Source organism: Siniperca chuatsi, linkage group LG1 (genome assembly GCF_020085105.1).
Source record: "Siniperca chuatsi isolate FFG_IHB_CAS linkage group LG1, ASM2008510v1, whole genome shotgun sequence".
NCBI classification, from domain to species: Eukaryota; Metazoa; Chordata; class Actinopteri; order Centrarchiformes; family Sinipercidae; genus Siniperca; species Siniperca chuatsi.
In genome coordinates, this window is record NC_058042.1 from 15,133,162 (window position 1) to 15,146,426 (window position 13,265).

Sequence of the window (13,265 nt, forward strand, 5' to 3'; positions counted from 1 at the left end):
AGAGACTGGTGTCTGGGTAGCAACTGTGCACCAAAACATCAGCGCTGCATTATGTCATCATGTCACAAAACACTGTGCTTTGATCACACAGTCCATGACTTTTTGGGAAATTTTGAGTAGCTGTTTCTATAAAGTTGGAAACAAGCACTTTGGGCAGAGTAACGGTGATGAAGAGAGCAATCAAGCTAATCAAAACTAATATGAGTCGAGCTCCTCTATGCTGCACTGGTACCATCCACAGTATTTCTCTGAAACTGCACTGGAATATCATCATCACAACAACATTAGTGAACAGCAGGGAACGAGTGTCAACAAGGGAAATATGAGGTTCACATGCCAACAGTCCCATTATCCAGCCAGCTGTGTCAAATACATGCCCTGCAGCCCAATCTGGCCAAGTTCTTTATCTGCCCTAAAAGACCACTCATGCCTAATATATGACTATAATGTTTTGCTCTAGACGCAAACAGCACTGATGTCCATGTACATTTCATTAGGAGCAAAATGGACCAGAACTTAAACTTTATAATACCTCATGTTAACTATAAGGTACAAATGATAAAACATTTAAACAATATGCTGAAATTGCGGGGTTTCACTTCTTTGCTTGAGTTTGTCCATCTATTTTCCCTTCCAGATATCCACAGTAATGTAGAATTGAATTCAGATGCTGTTTGACAAATACGATCAAACATGCAGTATTAGCCATGTAAAACCACTGGATTACCAATGCAGCATAAATACGATGACTGTAACATTATGCTGGCAGAAGAGACAGACCTGCCGTCATATAAAATGCTCTTTCAGAGTGGGAGAGCAAACCATCAGCCCTGTTGGGATGTTGTCTCCTGGGGTTTGAACAAACACAACTCAACAACACCTATAAAGCCCGGGCCACACTGCCTACCTGAGCAGGCCGGAACCTCTTGCTTTTCATTTCCATATCAATGTCTATATCTGTAGAATATGTCACAGACATATTGTTTAACTACTCAACACTTCCTGTATCCGTTTCAAATTAAAAGCCCTCTAGCATTTCTGTGGACAGAATCCCTTTTCTGTCTAAACTAAATATAAATGAAATTCATAATGAAATGAAATGAAACACTATTATTGTTGGCCATTATCAAAGACAACCTCAGTGTAGAAAGATAGGGCTGGCAGTAGCAGCGCTGCAGCAGCAACAGTGTCTGTGTGGACACCACATGAGTGCGAGCCGCAGCAGTTCACCAGAGTTAGGACTTTTTGGGGGCCAGAAAATACATTTAGATAGTGATTCCTGAGGACCTAGAAAGGTTTCTGGAAAAGTTACTGCAGTGGAAAACAGCTATTTGAAAGCCTATTCCCCTCTAACTTCTTCCAGGCTCTTACGCCCGGGCCACACTGCCTACCTCTACCTGTGCATGACGGCTCATCGCCGCTCTGTCTCTCATTGGCATTGCTAGCTCTTTCTTGGCTCGTTCACTCTCTCTACTTCCTCTTTTTTTGAACTAGTGGGAAAACCAACAACATAACTTTGTTTTTAATGTTAACAAAACAACAAGAAATGTCCACCCCTTATCCTAATATTAATACTTGTGGTGCCCAATACTTCCTTATTTTGTGAATGAAGCTGTACACAAGCAGCTGTATTGTCTGCATTTTATCAATCAGAAACATTTAGCCCTGCAAATTATACCCCGATAGTTCGTGAACAGATCAGAAAGTACTACCCCCGGAGCACTGACTCTTTTTACACTGGGAACGATCGCACAGAAAATACATTTAGTCTCTGGTTCAAAATGCAGGTAAAGTTCCTGAGTTCCTCAAAAACCTCTTGGTTCCCTGGGAAAGTTCCTGCAGTCAAAACAGCCAATTAGGTCCAGAGGTTAGTTCCTGAGTTTGGTTCCTGGGACTTTTTGGTCAAAAATGGTGAAGCATCCTTTTTTAAATGTGTGCAACTCCTCCAGAGGAAAACAACAGCATAACAGAAAAAAACGTAGCATGCTGATTGTGGAGAAGTATGAACATGGATATCTTCGGGCCAAAAACTAAACACAATGTGTGTGTGTTTGCGTGTGTGAGTCAGTGTGAGTGGGTGTGTTTTTGAGTACCTTGACCCTGCTAACAGCCTCCTGCGCCTGCATCATGCGTATGTTCTTGGAGGGGTTCCTCTCAGACAGCAGCTGAGTGGAGCCCAGGTAGTTAGCAGCAAAGATAATTCCATCAATCAGGTCTTCTGGTTCACAGGGTCCTGGGACTGGGCCAGGGAAATGCAGAGAAGATGGTGATTAATGGGGAGACACGGGGAAGGACAGAGTGCGGTTAGACTGAAAGGGTCGGGTGTGTGGCGGAAAAGATATTGTAATCACTGCAGCCAACGTGCTGTGTGGAAAACAGAGCCAAACACTGTTGCTCTGGAGATGGAGAGATGATGATAACAGGCTGGTTGGGATTGAACAGTGAGATGGCCACTGGCTGTGAGCTGATGGAGGTGTAGTGCTGGTGGGAGGCTGAGATTAATCTGCATCTGTGATATGTAGATGTGGACTCTCAGACATCCACTCAGGGACACAATGCTCAGTTATGATCTGAAGGAGCAGACAGGCAGCTAAGCCCCTCACACATTATTAAGCCGAGCATCTGCCCAGAGGCAGGGAAAGGCACTGGAAGAGTTATATCAGGCCTGTGATATGACAGACTGATGGCAAAGTAACACTTGGAATGGTTCCATGCAATTACAATATTTTGATTTCATCACCAAACAGGTGTGCAGACAGATTAACTTACCATCGACAAAGCTGGGGAACGATGCAACCTTTTTTGTTGGCTGGAAGACAAAAGCAGGATATGACAGATAAGTGGTTGTGAATATGTTTACAATGAATCAAGCATTTCTCTCCAGTCTCAAATAAACCAAAGTTTCATTATGTTTGTTAATGTTGTCAGGTGTTACGCCTAAACTACTGTATTCAAACAGCATGTGTCAGTTCATGGAATCAAGCAGCAAATCCTATAGATTTCGTTTTAAAGAGCACCTGCCCGGATTTTTGACCAGACAGTCTGAGAAAGGACAGGTTACATTTTATTGCATTTTAAATCTGCGTTTGCAAAACAGTTACTGTGATTCATCTCTGACCTTCCACAATCATATAAGCTGACCCTCCTACCATGCGAGACATGATGCCCTTCAACTATTTTGGATGGTAGTTGGTTTTCACAAACTGCCATGACAAAACAAATCCTGCATGAACAGTATGAGTGACTTGATGCTTAAAATTTGACATGATATGCTATGAAAGCGGTTTAAGAAGTTGCCCTGCTACTACAATAACTGTGTTTTGTTTTCATGACTTCCCCATTATCGCCATCAATGATTGTTCTACCTGACTGCAGAGATGCAAAACGAACCTCCTCATATGGTTTAAAAGATTCATGACACATAATTTACAACATTTAGTCAGGTATGAACACAAAAAGGCTACACATGTGAAAGTAGATTACATTTAGTACATTTGAAAAGAAGCAAAATTAAGGTAAATTACAAACAAGGCAGCAACCCCATTAGAATTCTAGAATGACATTCTTGATCCCTTTGGTGTTTTTGCTTAGAATTGGCATCATAAATATTCAGATATTTCTGTTATATTCCAACAATGTCCTGTCCCACAACCACACAGTTACATGCATTTACACCTTGGTACTTCTCCTGCTGCAGAAACTGGGTATACTGAGTGTGCCTTGCTCAAGGGCGCTGCAAAAGTGGGTGTGGAGACAGTGCAAAGCGTTACTCATCCACTTCACACATTGAGATCGCTGTGGGAGGTGGGACAGAGAGGATGTAAAGGAAGGAGGAGGAAGCCATAGGCAAGAGATGGCCACAGAGAGAGCTCATCCCACTGGATCTATTGGATCCTCTAACCTGCTCACTACACATTCAGAAAGTTAATCTGCCCAGGGACAGAGAGGTGTGGTTGGAGCCTGTACAGGAAGCATCAACTGCAGACATCTCAGTGAAAAATTGCTCTCATAAAACCGCAAGCACACAAGCTGCTCAATTACCAGAACACTATCACGCCGTAAGCAGAGGACATGAGCTGAGGTTGTAATTACACAATTACTAATTTGCTCAGACAGGCACACACACACACACACACACACACAACAACAATCCTGTGTCTAAAGTGTAAATGACCTTGCAACAGATCTAAAGGACGATGAAGGAAACAATGCGACAGAACATCCAGCAACATCTTACCTCTGGTACATTGTTGTTCTCCAGGGGAATGTTGAGGTCGGAGCGCTGCTGTTTTCTGGGCTGCTCTGCACCATTGCTCACCTGGCAGGTCGACACAGAAGAACAGGTCCGAGCAGATAAGAATTAGAATACGATAAAACTGAATACTAAGAGAGCGATATTGTATAGGTCAAACACATGGAAAACATTTTCTTTCTGTTTCCAGTTGGAATGGGCCACAGAGGTTCAGGTTGGAGGAAAAGTCATGTGACGGACGTGTGATGGTTTGAAAGGCATGCTAGAAACAAGGTGTGTGTGAGACTCCGGCACTGTCAGAACCATTTGGACTAATAATGACAAATAAATCTACAAATAAAATTAAAGATCTTAAGAGTGAAGCATTCTTTTGAAGAAAACAAGCGGTCTGGTTTCAAACTGCTGTAAGCTGCCACATGGTTCAGTTCTGCCTTTTACTTGTCCTCCATCTAGCTCTTTTGTCTCATCTCTCATCACATTTAGGGGCATCCAGCATATAATCACGCAGAAGAAGGATTACATTTATTACCCTGGATATCCATCTTGTAGTCCACAACTGCTCAACAACATTGAGTCATGTAACTGGCTGAAATTAAATCCTCCTGCCAATAAAACCCTTTCCTCCTTGGTGTGGCAGTAAAAAAGTGAAATTCAGAAGAAACAGCCCATACTGTTGTGCATCTGGAATTGAAATGAATTACCACAAACATGACATTAGTGGCCTCCTTAGCAAAAAGAGAGCTAAACGTTAAGTCCTGATCAGTATTCATCATGCTGCCCAACTCAGTTGTGCAAACAACCATTAAATTAATGAGATCCGTGTTGTTGTTTGGTGAGATGGCATGCTAAACTGTGATGTTCTACAAAGCTACATTCCTGTACAGAATCCCAAGTGAATCCAGTCAAACCTTGTACATGCGTTTATCTGGAAAAAGGAAATCATAAAGAGATTACATGTAGAACTTCATCATGCATAAATCAGCACCACATCAATTTTAATCCATTAACAATTAACACTCACAAGACCACCACTGAGTGGACTGGCAGCTTTTGCCAACGTGTACATGTGTAAATCTGTCCATAACAGGACAGATTTAGCAGGATTCTTTTGTAATATTCTGATATTGCACTCCGGTAATGCAGTCTAAATGTTTAGGCTGCAAAAGCCCTTGACCATTGTCTCATTGGTGAACATATCAACATGTCACAATTAAGACTGACATACTGATGTTTAAAACATATAGCACCATTTAACATAAGATCACAATACTGTGTTATATGCTTTGCTTGCTCACCAACAGAATGTGTTTTGTAGGTGACCTCCCTCTGTTTTGTAACTCTTCTTTTAACATAATCATTTGGCAGCAAAGCTTTTATCAAAATAATTGTTGTCCTGGTTCATTCAAAGGTCATGTTGAAGTGTTGTACAGAGAACATTTCATTTGATAACAGAGCATGAAACGACCGAATCATCTGAGTGAGTCTGGGAGTCATCTAGATCTGCAGTGTACTGTACATTCTTCCAATTTAATCTAGTTATACTGTCTGACCCAGTTCTGTTCTACAAATGAGCTACACAGTGAATGTACAAGCACATGTGCACACTGTGGAGCAGGTGTGTATCAGCATGCCGCCCACAGGAGACTATCTCTGTTCTCCTTTTACCATCTGACTTTTAGAAGATGGAGGAGCGCTGCATGTATTGAGTATTCATCCAGGTCTGTGAGAGGGAGAGAGATGAGGAGGGGGACATCTCAAGGTAACAAGGGGGAGGGGAAAGGCTCCAGCTATTCTCTGGATGGCGATGAGCAACATGTCACCTGTAACTCATCTCCAGCTCCTCACCACAAAGCTCAAAGTCTCTGCCACCGAGCATTAAAATAGCCTGTATATACAGTATATTTGACCAGACCTGACCAGATTTGCATTAATAGGTTGATATTGTTGTTAGTCTTTTCATCTATGTGCCTTTCCTATCACAGTATGAAAAAGCACAGGTGTGAATAATAAAATTTATGACAGCTGAATTCCATTTAGCTAACTCAGTTTCAGGGTCTTGGTATTGTGCATGTTGGCTAACTGACACACTGTCATGACTTACTGGGGCACTTGAATAGAACAGAGCCATCGTTAATGTTATTAGTAACACCTGTGCTTTTCCTACAATCTAAATGTCTGTTGTGAAAAAGAACTATTAGTTTTAAATGTAGCCTTTTTTTGAGAGAAGGGAGAGCAATAATCATTTCTGAAATAGAAATCCACGGGGATTTTCAAATTGCAAGGGCTGCCAATTTAATTAGGCTATAACACCAATTTAAGGATATTTCCCCAAATCATTTAGCCTCCTTTTTATAATCCTAATTGTGTTGGTGTTATGTTCATGTTTTGGAAAAAACAAACCAACAGGGATGCTGGTATTGTAAGTTGGTAATGTAGACATAATGTAAAAATAACAATGTTGTTATGACCCTGGGTCATATTTGTTTTGATGTTTTTATGAAACAGATCTTTCTCTCTCTCTTCTCCTTTTGCTAAGAATTTGTGCATGTTTGTGAGTAAGGGTGATGAGAAACAGGTGGTGCCCTGTGATTGGTCCATCCGAAATGCTCTCCTTCACCTCTGCCACTTCCAACAATAAGCCAGCACCTAGTTCTGTGTGTTGCTATGAGAGTTTTCTGTAAGTCGAGTATTCTGACCTGGAACTAAAACGTTTGTGTAGATTTGTGTTAGGAATTTAGTAACTTTGTTAGGACTTGTGTTAGCTCAAAATGCTTATTTGTAAATTGTTTGTTGTAAATAGTACACTGTAAATATGGAGCACCTATATTAGCAGTTTGGTAGGACTGAGATGCCCTTTTTGTTTGTTGTTAAACATTTTTCTCCTGTTTTTCAGTTTAGGAGCTTAGGTTAGAGACTTGTCATTTGTTTAAATTTTGTTTTTGTTAGGCAAGTTTAGGGTTTTATTAGTGGGCAATGCTCAGCTCTTAAGTTTGAATAAACTGCTATTTTGAACATTAAGTCATACTGTGCAGCTGGCTTTTCTAGGGAATGGGAAGAGTGGGGAGTCACACATCGTGGGTTTCTTCTAGACATAACAATGTTCACAGCTTTAACCTCTCAAAAAAAGCTCACCTGCTCCTGTGTCCATCGCTGCCTGTCTTCAGGGGAGCGTGGATGTGCCTTGATGCCCCTCTGGAGGTCAGGATTGTTGTGGTGCATGGAGGGCAGATTCAGGGACTTGGGCCTGCTGTCGTGGCGATGGTGAGCTGGTGGGTAGGGGGCTGCGTCAGGCTTGGGGTGAGGGTAGTCACTTGGTGCAGGGTCCTGTGCCAGCTCCTCTGGGCTTTGGTCAGTGCCACTGCTTAGACTCCCCATGCTCATACTCATCTTGATCTCCGCAACAATTTGGTCAATGTCCTCCTCCGCCTCCTCCCCCGTCTCCCCCTCTACCACCAACACCTTACGGCTACGGTACGGAGAGACTCGCACTGAGTTCCCATTGTCCTCTGGGGCATAGTAGTCTCCAGTGTAGGCCCTTCCATGCCTCTCCTCCTCGTCACCTTCTTCATCTTCTTCCTCATTAGGGCAGTACTCCTCGCTCTCTGCCTCCTCCTCTTCCTCTCGGGTGTGCAGGGTGTCTTGCAGGGAGGGTTGGTGGTGGAGATGACGGTGATGGTGATGGTCCAGGATGGGTTCTGGTCTCCCACTGTATATCTGTTCGTCCGGATCTTGCTCCACCACCTCGCAACGAACCTCCCCCTCTCCCTCAGGCCACTCCTCCGCCCTGTGCCTCTCTTGCCCTGCCCACTGCTCCTGCCTGACCTGGCCCTCCTCTCTCCACGCTTCCCTTTCCTCCTCATCTCCCTCTGTCCACTCTTCCCTCACCTCTTCCTCCTCTTCTCTCCACTCTTCCCTCACTGCCCCTTCTCCCTCCTCATCTTCCACCCATTCTTCTTCTCTCACCTCTCCCTCAACCTCTCCCTCCTCGGCCCACCCTTCCACAGCCTCCTGGCATTCATCAGTGTGGGCTCCGCCCGGCTGCATAGTGCCGGTGCAGTCCCCTTGGCTGTGGCTGTGGTTGCAGTCGCCCTGGCTACTGCAATCCATACCTTCCAGGTAGCTGTCATCCTCTGGGCAATAGCGGATGTAGTAAGTCACACCTTCATCCTCCTCTGCCAGCCCTGCAGGGATTTATGATTACAAATAGACATAATTCTTAATACCCGGGGCTTCTTTATTAAAATCACAATAAGCACAGAATTACTAAACATTCACAGGTACTTATTAGAGATGGGAATCAATCATCAGTTCCCATTTTCCCGCCTTTGTAAAGAATCTTACTCATGTCTCTTGCAGATAGCTACTGGGATACGTGGAACTTTAGTGATGCTGCAAAGGAAAAGATGTTTGAAATTATGGGGATATTTTGCCAATTTGCACCCTTGCTCGAATTCACACATAAAAAAAGCATGATTTCATGCTGTTACATATATTTCACTTTTGCTCAGCTCAAATGTACTCTTTTTTGAATGAATGGAGAGGAAAGAATGGATAATGGAAGATTGGATAATGGAGGGGCAAGAATAAAATCTCTGATAATAATCAAATATGTATTATTCACATGATTAACATCATACTCACCGTCATCATAGTCTTCCTCGTCATCTGATGTGTTATTAATGTAGTCAGAGCTGGAGTCGTCATCCAGGCTGTCAGCTCCAGCGTGGAAGTCTGCCCGGTCATGGTCATCTTGGTCATGTTCATGTTCTGGCGTGGAGGGTGTTGCTGGCCGCTGATCCTCCACTTCTGCATCTGCTTGGTTGCTGTACCGCTTCACTTCAACCTTTGCATCTACATCCACTTCTGGACGGTTGCAACTCACGTCTTTAGACTTGGGAGAAGAATATTGTGCCTTACAGGAACGGGGGAGGGGTTTCGGATCATGTGACTCTTTGGGGTAGCGGACTGGACGTTGCTGAGGGGAGAGGGCTTTCAGATCGCATGACTCTGTAGGATGAGGTGTGGGACAGGAGGCGGGGCCTGGAGCAGCCATACTGTTTCCTCCGCTGGTCCCCGGCCTCTTCCTATGAGCCATGATTGGCTGCTTACAGGCCATGCATTGTTATTGGTTTGATCCTGTAAGACAGATAAAGACACAGCGGCATAGCATTAAAGCAACATCAAATCCAACTGTTAATCCACCCGTGCAAGTGCATTCACAAGAGAGGAGCATACTACAATAGAAGTGAATAGAATAAAATGTTCAAGCTACAGCCGATAAGCTTTCCAGCTTTTAAGACAAGTGCAACTATGTGTTTCAGCAGGCCAAGACAGTTGATACCACTATCATCAAAATGGCAAATCTGCACACAATAGATTCCCTTTATCAACACACATGCAAACAGCAGACCCATACAAACATAGTCCATTTATCTCTCTCTCACTCTTTTTCTGCACTTTGCATACATCTGCAACATATTTTCAGTGCCTGACAAACCAATTTATTCCTGTAATTGAGCACAACAGCCTCTGGCTTACTTTATCCACATTCAGAGCAACACTTTTGTGCTTATTTAGCACAATTTTGGCTTCAAATACAAAACAGTGGGCTCAATATATCGCTCAGGCTCAGCTTCAGAACAATAGACACAAAGAGCAGAGCCTTTCTAAGCATACTGCCTTCACATAAATCTAATGGGACACTGCCAGAGAAAGAATCAATAGTTAAATCAAGGTCATCTCCACATAGGTGCTGCACATGTGCCCTGATACCATTGGGCTTGCAGATGTCTATCGAGACTTGCATTGATCCTTTAGTAGCTTGCTGGCTGAGAATGATCAACCTGGGAGACAATAAAGTCTCTCCCTACGCAAGACCTGGTTAAGTAGTGCAGGTGCGAAGACAGCGAAATGTTTCTTTCTGTGGTGATCAAGTCGCCTGATAGCTTGCACGACTAAAATCCCAAATGTACATGTTTGTTTTAGATTAATTACTTGTGAAAACAAATGCCTAATTTTACCATCAAACATCAATAACTTGGGACGCCCCGGTAGCTCACCTGGTAGAGCACGTACCATTAAGTCTGAGTCCTTTCCGCAGCGGCCCTTTGCTGCATGTCCCCCCCCCCCGTCTTTACAGCTGTCACTGTAAAGGCAAAATGCCCTAGAAAAAATCTAAAAATCTAAAAAAAAAAACATCAATAACTAAACTGTCAAAATCATGGCCAGTCTTTAAACAGCTACATAATCCAGTTAGATAGACAATAAGGAATTCTAGCATTTGTTATATCAACATTCAGAGCAACCAAGAGAAGGCTGTGCAACTGTGACAAGAACAGATAGATATAAAGTATTAGGCTTACTTTCCCCAATACAAAAACAGGTACCCAAACAAGAAAGGTATCCTTTAAATCATGAATAAATCCTATTACAGACATAAAGAAGAAACACACAAACATGCAATCCAGCGTCAACACACACAAACAATTCCAGGATTAGAGCCATAAGAGCACATTACTATTAGTCGTTCTGCACTTTAACAACCAAAAGTTCAGAGTATGTGTGGTGTATTTTTTCTTTCTGTCAACCGCACCCTCTGTGCCCTGTCATCCATTTTGTTGCCATTCCCACTCTGTTGTGCCATCTAGTTGCCATGAACAACTGCCCTCAGAGGGGCGTTGTTGCTGCTTTCCCCCATTTTCCTTCACCATAATTACATTTTCCACCACCAGTGATTACACTGGCTAATTAGCTCTGCACAACCTGGCACAAACACATCCAGTCTCAAACACAAACACAGAAAGAGCACACACAGACACTCATGCACACAGTTGGTTGTTCCACAGGTAGCCAAGTCAGGGGACTAAGATTACATGTGCACACAAAGCACATGCACTGTGCTGACTGGCTCTTGCTGTTGTAAGAGCACTTGGAGGTTACTGATCACACAGTATATGTAAATGCACACACAGATACATGGACACACATGGTCTGTACACCTGATGAAATACTATAGCAGAACGGCTCATAAGAAAGGTTTTCTCTCCAAACTTTTGCTAATGACTTAAAAATTACCACAGCTTGTTAACATCTAGGAAAAAGTGCATTGACTGTATCTCTTACCTGAGGTCCTGAGCTGGGATGTGGTATACAATAGCACTGGGATCTGCTGTAACAACGGCCCCATCCTCCCTCCTTCCCTCCCTCCCATCTCTCTTCACTCCTCCCTTCCCCCACCAGCTGCTACACAGCATGCACCTCCCTGACTCCACCCTCCTTCTTCCTCTACATTATCCACATTATATCCCAGCATCCTCCTGTAGAGACCCAGCCCCGCCTCATCTAATTCCCTAGAGCTGAGGGGTAAGGATTGGTAACTATGGGTAACTGCATCCCCTGGGGACTGATACCCTTTGACCTCCTCTTTGTTGACTTTCTAGATTCACAAGCCTTCTTTTTCTGGTGTGGTGTTCCCCGACTGTTGCCGTTTTTGTGTTTCATATCATGTTTTTGATTTTTATATTTTTTATATTTAGTATATTTTTCCAACTGCCATGTAAATTTGGAAATCCTATAAGTCCTTAACCAGCTGGCCTTTCCCAAATCTGCTTTGTCTGGCATGTATTTCAGATTTGACTGTGTTCATTGAATTTGTATGCATTTCCACATGAATGGTAATGCCATCATCAAGACACACAGGGGATCTGTCCCAGCTGATTAGTACCATCAGATTTAGGATGAATTATGACATACAGTACAAATATGTAATTTGTTTAATTTTATTGTGATGTTTTATCCAGCCATCAACTTAAACATTTTAAATTAAGTGAACACAACTTCTGGCCTTGATATTCTAAGCCAACAGTTGGCAGTCAGGCGCTATTGTGTGACCGCACAGGTGGCTCTAGTCAGCTTAAGACAGCGGCTGCTGATGCTGTGAGGGGTCCTGCCTCACCGAATCAGTGATGTCCCCTATTGCAGTGCAGTTTCTCCGTATTTTTCACTTCATCATTTTATATTCGTCTTTGACACGCAAAATACCAAAAGGTGACAGAGTCAAACAAAGCAAAAACTTTACAGTGCCATTTGCAATTATTTTATCAGACACATTGTCAATTTGCTCTGAGAATAATTAGATTCACGGTGGCATGGACATGGTTGGCTAGTTAGCTTTGTTTGTCTCTCTGCGATGTTATCTGCAGGGCTTTCCACAAGGATACGGAGTAGTAGGGTGGCATCTTTCCTCTCCCTTTTTATGTATTATGTGGAAAAACATATATACTTGATCATATATATTACTGCAGGAAGTTCCATTACATCATATTTTATTTTTAAAACATGAGTGGCATCTGACATTAGTTTGCATAATTGTTCAATGGCAAAAAAAACAAACAAAAGCGTTCTAGGACATTTTAAACTGTAAAATTACAGTGTGATGCTGAGGCATATCATACATTTCCCTCATATGACATAGGCTTGTTAATTTGACAACATTGCCTGCTTTAGTGTGTGTTTGCAATGCGTCTTAGAGATGGCTCTGCTGTAAAAAGCAAACTGTAAATAAAGATAATTCATTCATTCGTTCATTTATTAAGCCCATAAACGTCTATGTGGCATATATGGAAAATACAGCGCTCTCAGTGGACTTTTTAATGCTTACTGCGCAATTGTCAAGTTGCTGCCAGCAGTGTATTCCAGTGTAGCCGGAAGTAGCCCGTCTAATGAGGATGTTCCCTGTCTGTGCAATCAGTGTAATTCTGAACGTGTTTTGTCATCAATTATTTTGCTAATATTCATCAAACACTGAAGACGGCACTCCGCTCTCTACTCGGCAGGTCACAACCTCTCAGCATACACACACACACACACACACACACATTTATATAGAGCATGTGGGGCAAGACTGATACAGACAGACAGGCACGTTTCTCTATCATAATACTTGCATTGTTTTGAACTGGAGGCTAGTGGTCTTAAATTTGATTAGAATAAAAAATTTATATGATAAAGTAGC

General features: G+C 42.8%; 1 protein-coding gene across 5 annotated transcripts in view; it reads right to left on the reverse strand.

The window, feature by feature from the left end:
* The window catches only part of apba2b (amyloid beta (A4) precursor protein-binding, family A, member 2b), a 64,346-nt gene that overhangs the window by 14,839 nt on the left and 36,242 nt on the right, over positions 1-13,265 (reverse strand). For 4 of the 5 annotated variants that reach the window (XM_044198895.1, XM_044198903.1, XM_044198875.1 and 1 more), the window contains 5 exons: positions 8,894-9,388; positions 7,385-8,433; positions 4,238-4,318; positions 2,770-2,809; positions 2,094-2,239 (listed from right to left, as the gene is read on the reverse strand). In XM_044198895.1, the coding sequence (XP_044054830.1) occupies positions 2,094-2,239; positions 2,770-2,809; positions 4,238-4,318; positions 7,385-8,433; positions 8,894-9,368 (1,791 nt within the window). In that variant the 5' untranslated portion in view covers positions 9,369-9,388. Of the gene's footprint in view, positions 1-2,093; positions 2,240-2,769; positions 2,810-4,237; positions 4,319-7,384; positions 8,434-8,893; positions 9,389-11,374; positions 11,516-13,265 lie in introns of those variants that run through there. The other variant, XM_044198885.1, reaches the window with a different exon arrangement.